Consider the following 17,641-nt stretch of genomic DNA (forward strand, 5'->3'; position numbering starts at 1 on the left):
TGTCTCTCTAGTGACCTAACTCAGTTTCCTGTGCAGCATTTGCTGTGTATTCTAATCTGGGTTTTGGGGTCATAATTTGAGAACTCCTTATGTATGCAGTCTTTCATAGGGTGGTTTTTTTTGTTGTTTGTTTGTTATTTTTTTTTTTTAGGTTAAGATAACTTCACATAATTGCTTAATTCTGAATGTTTACGAAGGTTGAAAGGTCTTATTGTGACTGTCCTTGTAGGATCAAGGCCCATTGAGTGTACAGACTCAGATCTCAACAAGTATGTGGGTTATTTGTTACTAATTTATATATTATTGGGATGATAAGCAAATGGATGATAAACAAATGGATAAACAAATGGTTTGGGTAACAAACAAATGTTGTTTTGTATAAAACAAAAGCATTTGCATGTCTTATCTCTTGTTAGCTAGAGAAAGTGAATACATTAACCATAAGATGTACGGTGACCAACAATCCCTGGGATGTCTGCAGGCACAAATTACACATCTGAGATTAGCATAATTGATGTTGACCTGTAAGCGCATTGTCCCTAGCAGTATTCACGTTGCTCAGAGAATGCCATTTGGCCATAACAGACCCACTTATTCTACATTTCTGTTTTTTAAGCACTGACGTGTTCTTCTGTAAGAACTCCAAGATGGAAATTGAATACTTCCTTCCTTCCATTTATTTAGTGTTGTCCAATTTATTGTTTGACGCCTGGGATAGATCCAAGTTCTTTCAGCAGAAATTTTATAAGGCATCTTCAACCAAAACATACATTCCATTATGAAGACTACGTAGTGAGTCTTCATATTTTGAAGCTACTGGGCTTAATTTTCTTATGTATATCTTGCCTTTTGCAAACAAGAGGTCATGAAAAGAACTGAGCAGATAACTGCACCACGAAGTCAAAAAGTGTGGCAGATGCTTACAGAGGTAGCATAGTCAGGTACTCACAGGTGCTAAGATACGGTTTCTGTCCTCTGTTCTGTTGTTGTCTAATGGTGTGGCAAGGCAAAGGTTCTTGATTATCTCATTTCTTAAACAAGTATACATATTACTTGTGTTTATAAAGTACTTGGAGATCCTCAAATGAAGCCCTACATACTTGAAATGAAACTTGTTTAAACAATCCATTTGCATTCTGTAAGAACCAAAGATGACACAGTTGTACTCGAATTAAGAAAGGTGTTGCAGCTGTTTGCTGAGAGGGCTGTAAGGTAGAAAATGCATCACAAGCATTAACATGCTTTTAGAATTCTCAAGAATATTAATTAATGCTTTCCTATATTTATCTTTGATACTCATGCAAACAAAGTGCCAAAGGAAGATATAAATCATTATTATTATTATTATTATTTTTAAATGAGGCAAAAGCACTAAAGAAAATGATGTCCAAGTGGAGGGCAGAGGTGAAGAACTGTTTTAATAATTTGAACCCATAATTAAAGCACATAACAGAAGCAGAACTGTGTATGATAGCATTTAATGATAGCTCGCATGACTTGAGTATTTATTTATATACACAATAACATAACATGCATCACCAAATTGGACTCTTTAACAAATAGCATTAGCATTGTTTGCTTTTCCAGAATCACTTAATTCATCTGTTTCTGCACTTGACATTCTCATTTATTTCAAGTTGCATAATGATTTCTCTTGCTCTGTGTTGCAGTGTTTACGCCTACGGAGTAGAAAGTTAGACAGTAAAGTTTGAACATGAATGTAAACCCATTGACACCAGTATTTTGTTGACTGGTAACCCAAACTGTCAAAATGAAATCTGTTAACACATTAATTAGTAGTATCTTGATTTTCAATATAATATCCCTTTATTCTTTATGTTGGAGAAGTTCTTTTTGAGAGTGTGCTGGATGGGTCATTCTCAGAATATGTGCATGCACCCTAAGCAGCACAGAAAGACTACTGAGTAGCAGTGGAAGAACATGTTCTGTAGATAAAAACGGAAAACAACATTTAGCCTTTTGCAATTAATGGTGCCTTAGCAATTTGCTTAGACCTAAAAATGTTGGTTTTCTTTTTCCTTAAACATTGTTTTGTCTCTGAATCAATTTCTTGAATTAAATTTCAATTTTGTAAAAAATAAATAAATAAATCTGTAAGGATAAAAAGAAATATTGTCAGTTTCTCTACAGAAAACAGATGGTCACGAACTCATTGATAGTCCAATATACAGATACATCGGCTTGTACAGTGATGTCTATCTGTTTGCAGCTCCATTCCAGGAGCAGGCTGGTCTTTTAGATATTCATGGTGACAATGCAATGCTGGAGGTAGATGACAAACAGCTTTTCAGATGCTATAGCACTAAACAAATCAGAACATCAACAACAAAAAAAACAGTATCAGGCATACTATCTACTGTCAAGAACAATATTACTGACCCTGTAAGAATGCACACGAGTTTCCATTTCCAGCTTATGCAAGATGAGGCTCAAAATTAGCAATGTAGGTAAGTGAAAGACATCTTGAAAGAATAACAAGAAGTGAATATTACGTTTATGATAAGAACATAGAAACCTGTTCAAGATATTGACAGGGTAATAAAACTATAAAATTAGTAACACTGTTTTTATATGTGCAATTTAACATAGTATCTTTCACGGATGCTGTTGATCTGTAAGAAATGAAAATTCATGTTCATGCACAGAAGCATGTATAGTGATTAAAGTAGCTCAGTGGTAATATGTCAACAAGGAAAAGCATGGCAGGCTTTAGGTCCTTGCTAGTTCTTCTTGAAATCAGAAAGGGACTCTTTCTGGGGAGAGAAAGATTCAACATTTCATGAATTTGGAAATTTATTTCCCTTTCCCTTTGAGAACTGTCCTTGAGTGTGAAAACTTCCCAGTCAGAAAGATGTACAGTGCTGCTCCAAAGCATGAAATTTGTGGGAACATTTGAGTAGTTACTCAAAAATAAAATAAAATAAAAATCTGTTCTGCTAGAAGCAAAGTAGTCAGATTGATTGGTATATAAATTATTGGACTTATGGCTTCCTGAACATCTAAAAAACAATGTATGGAGAATTCTTTGTATGTAGGAATTAAGTTCCCTCTTGAGGAATGTTCTTTTTAATTTTCTCAGAGGCTGCAAGCATTCTTTTTAGGTAGTGATACAGAGACAGTTGGCAAAAGCAAAGGATTTTCACATGGCACCTCCTGATCACTGTGCAGCTACACAGTTTTCTCTTTCCCCTCCTGCTTACATGTCTTTTCTCTGACAGCTCCCAAGGAACTCCAGATAGCTGCCCTTTTCATACTGACAAGGAGATGCACTGTTGCAGCAGCAGCATTGCCAGGAAAGCAAACAAAATAATAGCTACTCAAAGCAATGACTGTACAAAAAGTAGTTGTACAAAGTTGTAAAATAGCTGTGCAAACGTGGTCTAAAATGTACCTTTTCAGTGACAGTTGCCCCCAGCAAACTGCAAAATTTTATGAGCAATTCTATAAGTTTTCACTGTCGAAATTTCATTTCACAAACACTCTTTATCTTGAGGAATAAAAAGTTGGCAGGGCCATTGATTTCATTTAATCTAAAAATTCTGATTTAAAATGCTTTCCTTCAAATAAATGTGTTTCATAAACTTCAGCTGCCTGACTTCTTTTTACATGTTGTCTACGTCAATGGCAAAAAGTACATAAGATTTACAAGGCTGGTGCCATGCTATATATCGCTCCATGGCATACTAGTTGTCTACTCCAAGGTCACAGCTTTATTAAAGGACCAAGATTTACAATAATGTTAGCAGCAGCATGAATGCCTTCGGACACGTCTTCCTGTAGTTTACTTCTCTGAGGTCACCAGCACAATTTCTCCCCCTGCCTAAAGCTACTAATCAATCAATACTGCAGTCTCCTGAACAAAGTTCAAATGGACCTATCATGTTCCTTTAGTAATAAATCTTTGCTTATGTTTAACACCTGCCTTCAGAGAACGTAACCCTCTTTACCTGCGGTAATTAATTTACCTTTACGGCAGCCTTATTTGGTGATTAAAAACTGTTCTCCTTTCACAGACTGAGGAATTGAGGCCTGATGACACGCTTACCTGAAGTCCTACAGGGAGACTGAAAAGGCTGGGAGGCCCATGGCTGTGTGGAAGCCTCACCTGCTGAGGCTGAAGGCCATGCTGTCTCCCTCCCAGCTAATAATGCATGGCAGCTCTGTAGTGCCTAAACTGGGCCTTCTGTAATTCTTCCTGTTTAATGTAGCTTCATGGCATGAGTAGGGCATATCTGAATCTGGCTATACAGGTGTGTACAGTCCAAACAGGTGCACTGAGACATACAAAAAGCTTTCTGCAGGCTCTTTACCACTCAAGGTGTAGTTGGGTGTCTTCTTCCGGCTGTACTTACGCTACTGGAGAGGTCACTGCCACCAACTGCTGTTTCCTCCGGTTTCCTCTTTCCTCTCCAAGCCATGGTCCCAGATGGCAACAGGGGCATTGCCTCTTACTTCTGATCACTGGCAGATACAACATACATAGCTCTGGTGGATGTCTGAAGCCTAAATAGTTTTGAAGAGCTGGAGACATATGTGAACCACAAGGCTTAGTGTTTTGTACTCTCTCTGCCCCGAAAATTTAATCACAGGCTAGAGAGAGCTCCCTACCTAGCGATCTCTTCTAGACATCTACTTGTGGTAGAGACAGCTGCAGTCCCAAGGAGAAAAGGAACATGAAGGTGAAGGAAACATTTATCTTCAGCCCAGAGAGACCAGACCCAACATGAATCTTAGTTTTATTACAAACTAATATATCTCCAAATTAATATATTCCGAAACAAATACAATCTCTATGAATCTGTTTCTTTTTAAAGTATTGCCAGAATTGTGTTTGTTGTTTATCTGCCAAGAGTTATGTTCAGAGGAGGTCAGTGCTAGATGGACTTAGCAGGTCCAAAGTCTTCTCAATACAGAGAAATTTGTTGGCATAGCTGTATCACTATAATTATATTCTTACAACTCATTATTGTGGAATAAAAGCGTGCAATCATACTGCTGGCTTACTGTTAGAAGTTTCTATCAGTATGATTCAGCAGGTAGAAATTGTGACCCAGATATTACTAATACCAGTAAAACTACACATAGAAATACTGCTAGTGTTAGTAAATCTATAAATGATTTTTTTGTATGTACAACTTATTTTTTTCCTATCACAAGCAATTAATTCTTTGACATAACATATTTGTTTATTTATTTATTTATTTATTGATGATGGATATGTGTATATGGAAAGCACTCCATACACGAGGCAAAGTATCACAGAAAGTAAGTAACTAATTTTGGTTATCCTGTTGGTCTTTCTTGCTCAAAACTGAAGAGCTGATGTGTTTCTTGTCCTGGATGATATCCAGATGGCCACAGTGAGAGGTCAGGTGCATTCCTGAACAGCCTATGCGAGGCCGCATGGGGTCATCTTTCCACGAGCCATCTTCTGAACCTTGTTCTGCAGCTGATGCAGCTGGCGCAGTCACCTCACCACTAGGCAGTGTGTTCCACCGGCAATGCCTTACAGCGGAGCAAAGGGCACACACGTACTTTTTGTTTTGCGTAGGCTTTAGACTTTCATTAGGCAGAGGTATTAGTGAAAGCCAGCTTTGTCAATATACCACACTGAACCAGCTGCAGAACATTCAATACCTCAAGAGTTTCCTAACACAAAGTCCTAAATTTATTAGTGCTAGTCAGCATAACTGGAAATGTTCACCTAGTTAATAATTGAAGCTCCTGAATGTTATGACATGGATGAAATGTCTGCACTTAGCTGGGTTGGCTGCGCACTTTTAGTATCTCCCAGAGAGTCAGGGTGCCCATACAAGACCTGCTTGCTACCCTGTAGCACTTCCCCTAGCTACTTCAGGGGCCACCATTTATTTTATACTTTTTCACATCGGTGTTTGCAGTCGCATCATACTCAACACGGGGGTGACGACAGGGACATGGGGTTGCAGCAGCTGGACATCTGGGCGGCACAACCTTCCCAGGAGTTGGATTTTTCCTAACTCCATGAACTTTGGTGTGCCGAGAAGCGTCAGGAGCACAGCACAGGTACCGACTCTGTGGCCGCACCGTGCCAGGGTGTGAGCACAGGCCCAAACCCACGGCCACGGGGGGCCCAGCGGAGCCCCCTGGCGGCGGGCACAGCCCTGCCGCCGGGCTCGCCCTTGCGGCCGGGGTCAGCGGCACCAAGCCGCCCTTCGCCAACACAACCCGGGCACCCCTGGGGGCCGGACGACCCGGGGACATGGGCGCCCTCCCCGCCGTCCCTAAGCCCGGGGCCGTGACCGGGGTGGCGGCCTGCGGGAAGGCGCCGGCACCGGCGGCGGGGCTGGCACCGGCGGTAAGCACGGGGCGAGAGGTGAAGGGTGAAGGGGCGCCGTGCCGTTCCGTGCCGTGCCGGGCGGAGCGGGGCGAGGCCGCCCCGCCGTGTCACAAGAGTCCCGCCGGGCCGGGAGGCCATCGCCATGGAAACCCAGGCCCGCCCCAGGCCCCGGTCCCGCCCCTGTCCCCCGGGCGAAGCGGTGGCGGCGGCGGCGGGGCCTGGGCGCAGCATGGAGCCGGGCCGGGCGAGCCGCGGCTGAGCCGCTCGCAGGCTCCGCGGCGGGGGCGGCAGCGCTCCGCGGGCAGCGGCAGGTAGCAGCGCGGCCGGGGGGCGGGGAGGGAGCGCCGAGGGGCGGCGGCGGCGCTTCCCGAGCCGGGCCCGGGCCGTGGCGAGCCGAGCCGTGCCGTGCCGGGCCCGTTCGGTTCCCCCGCCGCCCACCTGGCGCCAGGTGCCCGCCCGCCATCTTCTGGCGGCCCCGCGGGGGGCGCCGGTGGGGGGGGGGGGCTGGCGCCTGGCCCCCGCTCCGCGCTGAGAGGCCCCGGCGCCTGGCCATGGCCGGGGAAGCCGCCGCGCAGCGTTTCGACGAGGATGATTTCTACTGTCCCGTGTGCCAGGAGGTGTTCAAAACGCCCGTGAGGACCGCGAACTGCCAGCATGTGTGGGTATCCCTCCCTCCCTCCTTCCCTTCCCCTCCGCCCTGCGGAGGCGGTCGCCTCGCCTCCCCCGGGTCTCTGCCTTTATTTCTCTGCCTTCCTTTTCCCCCCCGCCCGGTTTTCAGGTTTTCAGGCAGCGCCCCGAGGTAAGGCAGCGGCAGGGCTCGGTGTAAGGCCGGCCCCGGAGGTGTCACCCGCACCCGGCTCTTTTGTAGCGGCCCGGTTAGAAAAGGCACGTCTTGAAGTAGGTCCCCCCCCTGGCCTCTGGGTGCCTGCCGAGCTGAGCTGCAAGCGAAGGCAACTTAGAAACCTAACTGAAATTGCACTTTTAGGCTTTGTTTGTGCTTTCCCGTTCGCTTTCCGAACGAGATCGTAGGTTAGTTGTTCCCTCTTTCCCTTCGTCCATTCGTAGTGGAAATCTATGCCTTTTTGGAGGGATATTTAATCACAAAGTACTCTTCTACTAACCACACAGTGCGGTTAGTAGAAAGGCAAAATACCTTTGATAGTTGGTATACGAGGCTTCAAGAAGAAGCCAGGGGAGAAACGCAAAAGTGAATGGACTGGAATATTTGGGAAAACTACAGAAATGAGGCTTTGCGGTATTTTTGGCTCCACTTAAGGACAATAAACAAGGATTACTCTGATAAGATTTTCCAGTGTCACGTGCCTGCTGCACCATTTAATATCATTAATGATCAATCCAGTGCGCAGCTCTGGAGCACTAGACAGAAAATAGTAAGATTTTTACCTAAAATTCATTGTTGGGTTCCCCTAATTTCTGTATACTTCTTTGTAAGCACTGTTCGTTTTTCTTATGTCTATCTTCTAAAGATTTTTGTTCAGTAGTCCGATGTATTGCTTTTTTGCTAGTAATCACTCATCTCTCCTGAAGGACAAAGTATCTAACTTTTTTCACTTTGCTAATCTGTGTTTGTGGTAACTTTGCAATTTAGATTTTGCAGGAAGTGCTTCTTGACAGCTATCAGAGAAAGTGGAACACATTGTCCTCTCTGCCGGGGGAGTGTGACTAAAAAAGAAAGATCTTATCCCAAAAGGGCTCTAGATGTTGAAAACAATATGAAGAAAGCTTCTGGGGGCTGTAGATGCTGTGAGAAGCAGGTAGAGTAAAACTTTACAAAAAGTTGAATAATCTTGTTTTTATTTTCAAACAGGAACACTTGTGTGCCATTCATGTCTGGGAGCTACAAAAAAAAAAAAAAGGCTGTAGTAGTTTGGACTTAGTTTTGTTTGGCTTGTGTGTATGTGAGGCATGTGATGCCTACCATTAGGTACCTGTTAGGTACGCTTAACATGTAAACTGAAAGAAGATCTTGTATTGTCTACAGTGACTTTCTGAGTGGGGTGCCAGTTTTTCCCCCAAAACAATGAGAAAACTGGATATAGCTATAAAACTGGCAAAATAAAAGTTAGGTGACTGAAAATGGAAGTTAGAGGTATACGGAAAACCTCAGACACTTTCAGGAGGGAAATGAAAGTGCTTAGAGTTACTTCAAAACTTAAATTACAAACAACAAACACTACTTGATTAACTCTGTACATAACATACAATCGTGGAGTTTCTCCCTGCCCCACAGAACATCAGTCTGTTTACTTTGTGGTGGGGGCATTATTATCAGAGCATTGGGTGAAATCCTGACACCAGTGAAATCTAGAGTAATCTGCCTTCTGCTATAACTGGATCCAGGATTTTAGCAACCCATTTTATTTACATCAAAGTTCATCTGATCCACGTAATTGTTATGTTAGTTGGATCTCAGTTGGGTCTTGGGTCTACCAGTGTGCAAAGATCAGCTTTTTGCTTTGTTCCACCTGATACATTCATATGACACAAATGGGAGAAAGAAACAATAACAAGTTGGTAAGTCAAAAGGAAGAATGAAGCAGATCTTCAGAACTTTAATGAAATTTAGGCACAGGCTCATGAGATGTGGTCTTGTTCAGCTTCTAAACCTGTAAGCACTTCTGAGAGTGCTGCTGGACCTGAGATTCTGATTTAGGCCGTGTCCAGCACAGCTTTGTTTGGACAAACTCTGGGCAACTCATTACTGTCTTACTTGCATCTAAAATGGATAGGCATCTATAAGCTGCTGTTCATTCATGTCCTCTTACGTTTTTTTGTTTTTTTTTTTCCCTCAAGGAGGAAAGTTGTATATTGTCATAACACACCTAATGCAAAAAGATTTCACTCTGAACAGAGAAACAGTGGGCCAGAGGACATAAGGAGCAGTGGTGCCTCCATCCTCAGGTCCCCTCCCCACAGTAGCTCATCAGTAATTGATCTTGGATGTGAGAGGTGTAGTTCCCATGGTTTTGTTTCAGTCAAGTGGAGTTTACTCACGTCTTGCACCCCTGAGAGAGCTTTCTCAGTTGTCTGGCTGTAGAGGGTTTGGGGTGTGGAAACATTCTCCTTTCTCACAGTGATAGAAGCTCTATAGGGGGGAAAAAAAGGGAGTTGAAGATCTTATGCTAGGAAGGAAAATGTTCATCCTGAGAGGGGAGGCACAAGTTAAGAGTTTCTGCTACATATGATGTCTAAATAATCCCTGCATGCATTGTTTTCTGTTGGCAGAATTCTCTTCCTTCTGTCCCTGGATTATTCAGTACGATTTGAATAATTTGGCATTTCATTTACAGGTTAGATTTTCATGGATGAGACAGCATTATAAAACGTGTAAGAAGTATCAGGATGAATATGGTGTTTCTTCTATTATTCCAAACTTACAGATTTCCCAAGATTCAACAGGGAACAGGTAATCAGGGTGTTTTATGTATAACCATGCATCTTTTTTCCCCCCAAAGGACTTTTTTTTTTTTTTTTTTTTACCAGGACATGTTTTCTTTTAGTAATAATTATTTTCTGTTATATTACACTTCAAAAAATGACAGTTTTTCCAGATGTTTTTCTTTACTCAGCATACAGAAGAAAACCTTTCTACATGTTGGCTTGGAATGTCTTCTAGGGGCTCTTTTAAAAAAACATACAGTATTTCCAACTTACTTTCCTTGCTTTGACAGCATTTGAGCAGCTTGCTTTGTAACAGATTTCATAATATCTAGCCCCAAGGAAGTTCCCTTCATTTATTCCCCCCTCCCTTTTCATAAGTCTGTTTTAGTGGTTATCCTGTTTCAAAACATTACTGTGCAAGCTTTTGTTTTCAGGTTGAATTTGTTTTGAACTGATCTTTTATGAAATGTATGAGGAATGCCAGCATGTTACACACCATAAAATCAAATGCCATTTACCAGTTTGCTTTCAGACAGTAAAGCTCAAGAGCTTTCTTCCTCATACCTTCTGACTGATGTGTTTTGTTTTGGTTGTGGAGTTTTTTGGGGGGGTAGGGGGAGGGAAGAGATGGCGGGAGGGAGGTTTTTTGAAGACCATTTTTACATACTAGTTTCATGGAGATTTTTATTACATATAGCTTGTGCTTTATGCACTGTGTGTTGACATCCTATTTTTAGCACACTGAACTTCTGTGTGTTTGGTTTTCAGTCCATCTGCATACTGAAAGCAGAAGTTCAAGCTGTTACCAGAACTAGTTGTAGCAATGTTTAACTGAAGCTTCTGGATACTGTTATACAATTATTGATTATGCCACAGTAGAATATCTGTGCCTGTAACATTATAGAGTATAAAAAATGTACTGCGACCAGATTTGTGATAATAAATATTCATGGTCTTAGGGTTGTCAGTGTATCTGAGCTGCCTCTTCTGGCATAACTTGAGGTGCATATATGGTTAAATGTACTTTCTAAAATGTTCCTGTTTGTCACTCTTATTTTAGGAAAATGATATTGTGCACAGCATGAGGAAATTGTTCTTGCTGTAGTTGAAAGTTGTAAATGACTCGGGCGAACACGTGGTAGTTAAATGACTATTTACATAGCCATAAGTAAAAAAAAAAAAATATATATATATAAAATACTAGCTGTCTTATGCTCTCATACTTCAAAATGCCTTCTGAGTTGCGTGGTTGTAAACTCCATTACCATTACTGTTGACTAAATGCCTATTTCATTGTATACCAATTTCCTATAAAGTTGTGTGGTATTCCACTGAGAGTCACCATGGTAACTAGATACTGAGACATGCTTTGATCCAAAAGAAAAGTTGTGAAAGTTAAAATGTGTGCCATTTTATGTTTTGCCTTGAAATTCATGGGACTTAATGGATATATACATATATTTTTGTTATTAATAAATTTTAAGAAATCTTGATAGTGGAGGACAATAATAACCTTTTAACTTTTTTTTTTTTATTTCATATAAAGTAGCAGGAATGATACAAGATCTGATAATGGAGGGATGGCTAATAATCAAATACTTCAAGGAGATACAAGGTAGGCTGCTTATTTTCTGATACTTACTATTACAACAGATCCATACAATCATAGTGTAAGCTTCTACTAACTAAAGAACAAAAAACAAGCTACAGAAAAAAATATTTAAAAAAAACACTTTTGTTTCTTCTTCATTTGCATCCATATATCGGAATTTTTCAGTACTTTCCTGAAGGATTTGAACTAAAAGATATTACCCAGTAAGTAAGAACAGGATGTAGTTGCAATTGGATAAAAAGTGTTTTCTGAAGTCCAAGTTTCAAAAGAATGCATTTAGATGTACAAATAATAAATTTGTTTTAAAATTGCAGTTTGGAAGTATCAGTGGAGCTCTGTTAGGTTCACTGTTATGTCATTAACGGTGTTTTATTTGTTGTTAATTTGTCATTATTTTCCTAAGTTCTGATAACAGATGAATTAAACTTTTCATAACACTACTTCCAAAACTTTTTTTTTTTTTTGCTGTTTAATGCTGTGTATTTCTGTTTACAGTGGACATCCAACTTTCAAATGCCCCCTGTGTCAAGAAGCCAATTTTACCAGACAGCGCTTGTTGGATCACTGTAATAATAGACATCTTTATCAGATAGTTCCTGTAGTAAGTAGTCACCCCCTACCCCTTTTTTTTTTTAAATACATTTTTACTAATGTATGCCTTTTAAGCTACTTTCATTTTAATTATGTGAAAATTAATTTAAGTGTGCAGTAACTAGTCTATATCTGCACAGGTTGCTGTAGACTTCTGAAAAGCACTGTACGTAATGCAGTGCATTTGAATTGAAAACACTTATCCATCTTCTGGTTGTTTTTAAGACAGTTCTCACATAACTGCCTCATTTATCTCAAGCTGAAACAAACTCAGCTTCTAAGCTTGACATTAGCTCCTTTTCATTTAGTAATCCAGACCTGTTTTTACAGAATCTCATTTGTAACATAACTGTTGTTTCATGTGAAACCTACAGTTACTTGGGAAGTAACTTAAGGTTACTTAGGTTATTAAAAGGAGTGGAGGAGAAAAATCTGTTTGGTTTTCAAATTTATGAATTTTTAGAAATGTTTAGGAATTGTTATTTTTTTCTTTTCACTTGATCATCTCAATTCTATGAAAATCCTTCCAAACAGTAAGTAGGATTCAGTGATTACTTTCTTTTCTAAATTTTAAGCAATGGAAATTGGTGAAGGGAGTGCCAGACAGAAGTGATAATCCTCCACTTCTTAGAGAAACACTAACAAATTTGTCAAGCTGAAATTTAATTTTTGAATGTTACACCACTGAGGAAAAGAATACCTAAAACTAAAAATATAGTTTTTTTACATTTTTTACTGTATTTTGATAGTGGATAAGTAGTAGTCTAGTTATTCCTGTAGAACATGTTTTTAATGTGTTCTGAATTACCAGTAACTTTTTTTTTTTTTAATTCTCTCTTTTTCTCCCAAATTCAGATCTGCCCTATTTGTGTATCTCTTCCTTGGGCAGATTCTAACCAGGTTACCAGAAATCTTGTTAGCCATCTAAATCTGAGACACCAGTTTGACTATGGAGAATTTGTGGTAAGCTTTCTCGTCTTTGATATGTACGGGAACAAATAGTAACTTTTTTTTTCTAGAAATACAAATGCCAAATAAAAAATTTGTGCTTCACACTATGTTGCTGCTCTGGACAGAAGTCAGAAGTAGGCCTGTCTGTTCTTAGCTTTGTGTTATCTATATGGAATGCTACTGGGAATAGATGTTGTCAACACTTAAGCTATGCTCCAAACTGGTAACTTAAGTCTTTAGCTTAGTGTTCTCAATCTGAACTATTTGTTCTTTTATAACAGTCTATTACTTCTGCTTCTGAGGAAAATATAATAGATGCTACTCTGTTTTATTGACATTTTGCAGCTGTCACGGCAGAAGTGGCTAGACCATAGTTCTCAGGACTCAAAAGTGCAGCTTTACAAGCTGGTGTTCTGCTACAGCCTCTCTTTCAGTATGTTGTGAGAGGGTCTGCAGTGTGAAAAAGAGATGTGACATTGAATCATTGGTCTGGTTGCCTTCTTTCAGGCTCACTTTGAGTAAGTGGCCCTGGAGTAGATGCAAAACTACATAAGCAGATTGTTAGTCACTGGGTGGATCGTAAGTCAAGCCAGACAGATGAGACCTACAGAGATCAGGTCTCTGGAGAGTTCAAGCTGTAGTTTCTAGAGTATTTAACAGACTTTGGGGTGCACTGCTTTAGCCTTGTGTGGGACAAACATAGTATTTGAGGCATAGGCAGCCTCACAGGTTAATGAACACAATGATAAGGTATGTTCTTTGTGTTGAGTGATCTGTGACAAAGATAAGAAGAGCCTGGAGATTGACTCAGGACTGGGCTCTTCAACATGAGTGCATCTTGCGTGTTTGAGGATGTAGAACTGGTGGTTGGAATTACGATTTGAGGAAGCTGCCAGAATTGCACTAAAAAGGTGTATTACTCTGGCATGTTAACATCTTGGAATATAGCTCTCCAAAAGTAGCAGGGTTAACCACCCATCTTTTGTGATACAGGTTTGCTTTCTCAATTTAAGCAGTATATTCTCCACAATCTATGATTACTGTTGCCTGGGGATCACGTTTAGTATTTATTAATGGAGAAGGTTATGGCTTGTTGGAAACCCTGGTATAAGAACTGTGTGACACAGTCAGCTTTCCTGAGCTGACTATTCTGCAATGTAATTGAGCCAGGAAGAGAAGATGGACCCTTCTGTTTAATGAGCCTTGTCCCACTCATCTGATTCTTCTCCTGTCTCGTGGATCTTGTACTAACTTGGTTAAATAAAAGATACTGTGCAACATAAACAGTCGAGTACCACCAAGTACCACGTGACAATTCCTATGTAAAAATGTGGAAAATGAATGATTAAAGTAAAGACTCTGGTGCATCTTGAGTATTTGAATATTTGAGTATTTTGATGATGTTTTCATTTTGTTTAGAATCTTCAGCTTGATGAAGAAGCCCAATACCAAAACGCAGTTCAAGAATCCTGTCATGTGAACTTTTAAAGTATAGGCTCCCTTCATCTTACTGGCTATCTGAGAGAAAAAAATGTATTAATTGTGTTGGTAATCTGGAGCGTATATTAATAAAAATGGAATCCAGTAACTAGTTTTCAGGCTTAATTTTTTCCACGCCGATAAGGACTTTTCATAAGTGATTTTACTAAAACTCAAACTAGATATTTTTACTGAGATCTGTCCTGGTGGAATTAGGGACCTTTTTGGAACATCTCACAGTTGTCTTGATTGTCTTTAACTTTTACTACTCTGTTAATTACAAAGTTTCTTATGTTAATGACAGATATTTTAACTGACCAGTAACAATTTGAAAACAGCATGTTGGAAAGCGATGCAAAGATGCTCTGTTGCACTGTTGATTTTTTTTTTTAAGTTCATTTTTCATCTACTAAGATAGCTGTGAGATAATCATTTTTTCTTCTTCCTGCCCAAGGACAAAGTTTTGTTTGATGTTGTGATTTGTTTTTTACCATTGCTGTGTAAATGAAAATAATGCCAATGTAAGAAATCAGAATACTTGTTTTGTATAGATCAGCAATGCAGAGGAGGTTTCTTTCACTTTCGCTGAGAAAGAATGATGCCATTGCCTGGGAATAATTACATCTATGTTTTCCCTCTTTGAGCATAACTGAAGTAGGACACTTGCTTAGTAAACTGGATGAAGAGTTTTCCCTGTACTCCCAACTGTTAATGAAGACAGTGCTCCTGATATATTTTCTGAGCAATCCAAGATGGCATGCAAAAGGTATGCTTTCTTAATATATGACTGTAGCCAGCTAGTTTTTCATATTTCTGGAGCTTTTTTAAAAACTTCTACAGTTGTTTTAGGAATTTAAGTTTGGTTCTGTCCTGTCTTTCTTGGGAGACTGTGTAAGTAGAGAACTAATTGGCTTCAGACCTACCAGTGCTCAGAAATGAACTTGTTTATTTTGGTAAAACTGTTTAAAACTTCAACACCTACTGCATCCGAAGGCTTGAAAAAACAGTTGAGAATAAAAGCTTCTTTTAAAATAATTAACAACATACTCCTATTTTAGATAACCATACCCCCAGCAAGACAGCTGTTAAAATCAGAGAAGAAAATCACCTAGGCAGTTTTGAATTCAAATGGAAAATCCATTTTTTAAAATAACATTCAGATATTTAATACTAATGGGAGGAATGGGAAATAAAGCTGCACAGGTAACTTTTTCAGAGGTTCAGACAGGGTTCTGAATATATTCCTTTTAGGACTGACTCTTCATGTTGCGTTACTATCATCCATTGGCAAACTGTTGTTCGTAGCGTGTACTGTATATGTGGTGAAGAGCATACTCAGTAGTTTTTCTAGTCTAGTTAATGAGTTATATGTAATAATATCAGTTGTGCAGCAGAAGTACAATCTGCTTCTTGTACCCTCTCTCCCATTTGCTCTCCAGGGTTTTGATTACTCTTTAAATACTAGAGCATTTCTTATTCTAAAACTGTTAAAGGTTGAAATGCCTCATTCTACAATGTAATGGGTTTCAAAACTGAACCCTAGTTATAATATGTTGAATGTTGGAACTAAAATGCTATACATTGTAACTTGAAATGTCTATCTTCTATTTTAAAAAAGTCTAAAACATCACTGAAGGAATAATAGCTGGCTCAAATACAGCTAAAATCAGCTATTTCAGAGGTGGTCTAAAAGTTAGCATCCCTTTTATAAAACATGCATAGTATTTTTTTACTGGCTTGATACGGTATTTTGACAAAGGGCCAGAATTTGATCTGGTGCTCCACCTTCGTTGTTTGCCTCCGTATTCCTATCTGAGTATTCTCACTCTGTAAGCTCTAGTGCTTGTTTTGACCACATACTGTTTTGGTGTGGTTCACTCCAAATGTGATCTAACTGAAAAGTTTTAGATTTTTTTTCTCTGCTCCTCTATAAAGCTAGCTATGAAATAGTGTCCTTAAACAGAAAGAAATTTCAAGGTAGCCTGATACTAAAGGTGTAACTTCTTAAAATAAAATGACCATGGTGTTTGGTTTTTATTGCTGCATAAATTTTCTAAGGAATTTAATAGTTATATGAAACTTTTTTTTAATTCAGTGAAATATTTATCTGATCTGGCAAAAAATGCCTATAGCCAATACAGATTCAGAACACCTCTTGGACACTGGAACTAGTTATTTCTGTTACTTGAACATACCTTGAGAATTGCAAATAAATTTACATCTACTTTAAAACTCTGGGAAATATGTTTTTCTATAGCAATAATTAGTTGTCACTTGGTGCATAGTTGCTGAAGTAGCATTTTGGTCATGTTTAAACGTTGAAAGACTCAAATGCACATTTTAAAGCAACAAATGGCTATAAATGCAATATAAAAAAACCTTGCAAAATGTTTATCCTCTTTATTTGCATATACTAAGGTCTGTATTGGTAGGCGCTGCCTTGATTAATGTTTTATACTTCTAATATGAAGATACTGCATCCAGTACATTCACTAGGTAAGCATTTAATGAAAATGAACGATCTGATTAAATATGCTGCTGCTGGTCATGGTCTTTCTCACTGAAACTTAAAAACGTTCACAAAAAGCTGTATATTTGTAATAGGTCATGCTTATACTCAGAACATAAAACCTTTACTGGGACATTGCTGTTGAAAAATGTTTTCATGTTCATGTTGCATTGTGTATGGTTTCAATATGCTACATTATGTTTGAATTTTACCTTCTGTTTTTTTTCGATTAAAATATTTTATTTTCTATTTGTCTTTTTGTTGCATAATAAAGATGATCAATTCCTTTGACACTACTTCTTCCTTTCCAGATGCTTTGTAAACTTCAGTTAATTGTCATTCATATGCCTTCATAGTATGTTGCTGGAACTAATGAGTTTGATCTTGGCTCATGATCCTCTCATGAGCTGACAAGCTACCTGAAATCACATCATAAGATCTTTCCATGAAGCAAAAATGATGATAGGCTGGACAAAACTGTTACTCATGCAGCCTTTCCTCCCTCACACATTAGTACGTTGCTGTCCCATGTGATGTTAACAGAAAAATAACCTCCTAAAAGAAGGAAAGATGTATGTAACACTTGGCACTGATAGCAAACCTTGTTATTTGAAAGTAAACTTACTGAAAAGAGTTAATGTTCTTCTGAGGAAAGACTAGTTGATAGGTTTGGGCTGGCTGAATTTTTGGACCACCTTGGTGGCATGCGGGTGATTTACCCTTCTGCCGCTGTATTTTTGAGCAGAAAAACTTGGTT

At 39.4% G+C, this 17,641-nt stretch overlaps 1 protein-coding gene across 4 annotated transcripts; it reads left to right on the forward strand.

The window, feature by feature from the left end:
• Positions 1–6,682: 6,682 nt before the first annotated feature.
• RNF138 (ring finger protein 138) lies at positions 6,683–17,175 on the forward strand. Of its 4 annotated transcripts, none has more exons than XM_040550295.1 (7): positions 6,683–6,998; positions 7,950–8,115; positions 9,652–9,767; positions 11,292–11,357; positions 11,850–11,955; positions 12,801–12,908; positions 13,890–14,279. In XM_040550295.1, the coding sequence occupies exons 1-7, from the start codon at positions 6,892–6,894 to the stop codon at positions 13,968–13,970; spliced, it is 750 nt and encodes a 249-aa protein (XP_040406229.1). In that variant the 5' UTR covers positions 6,683–6,891; the 3' UTR covers positions 13,971–14,279. The 4 variants fall into 4 exon arrangements, with proteins under 4 accessions (XP_040406229.1, XP_040406231.1, XP_040406228.1 ...); XM_040550297.1 differs by lacking the exon at positions 13,890–14,279 and adding an exon at positions 14,316–17,175 and having other exon boundaries at positions 6,693–6,998; XM_040550294.1 differs by having other exon boundaries at positions 6,695–6,998; positions 11,289–11,357; positions 13,890–14,276.
• Positions 17,176–17,641: the final 466 nt, after the last annotated feature.

The sequence above is a fragment of the Cygnus olor genome, chromosome 2, assembly GCF_009769625.2.
Source record: "Cygnus olor isolate bCygOlo1 chromosome 2, bCygOlo1.pri.v2, whole genome shotgun sequence".
NCBI lineage: Eukaryota > Metazoa > Chordata > Aves > Anseriformes > Anatidae > Cygnus > Cygnus olor.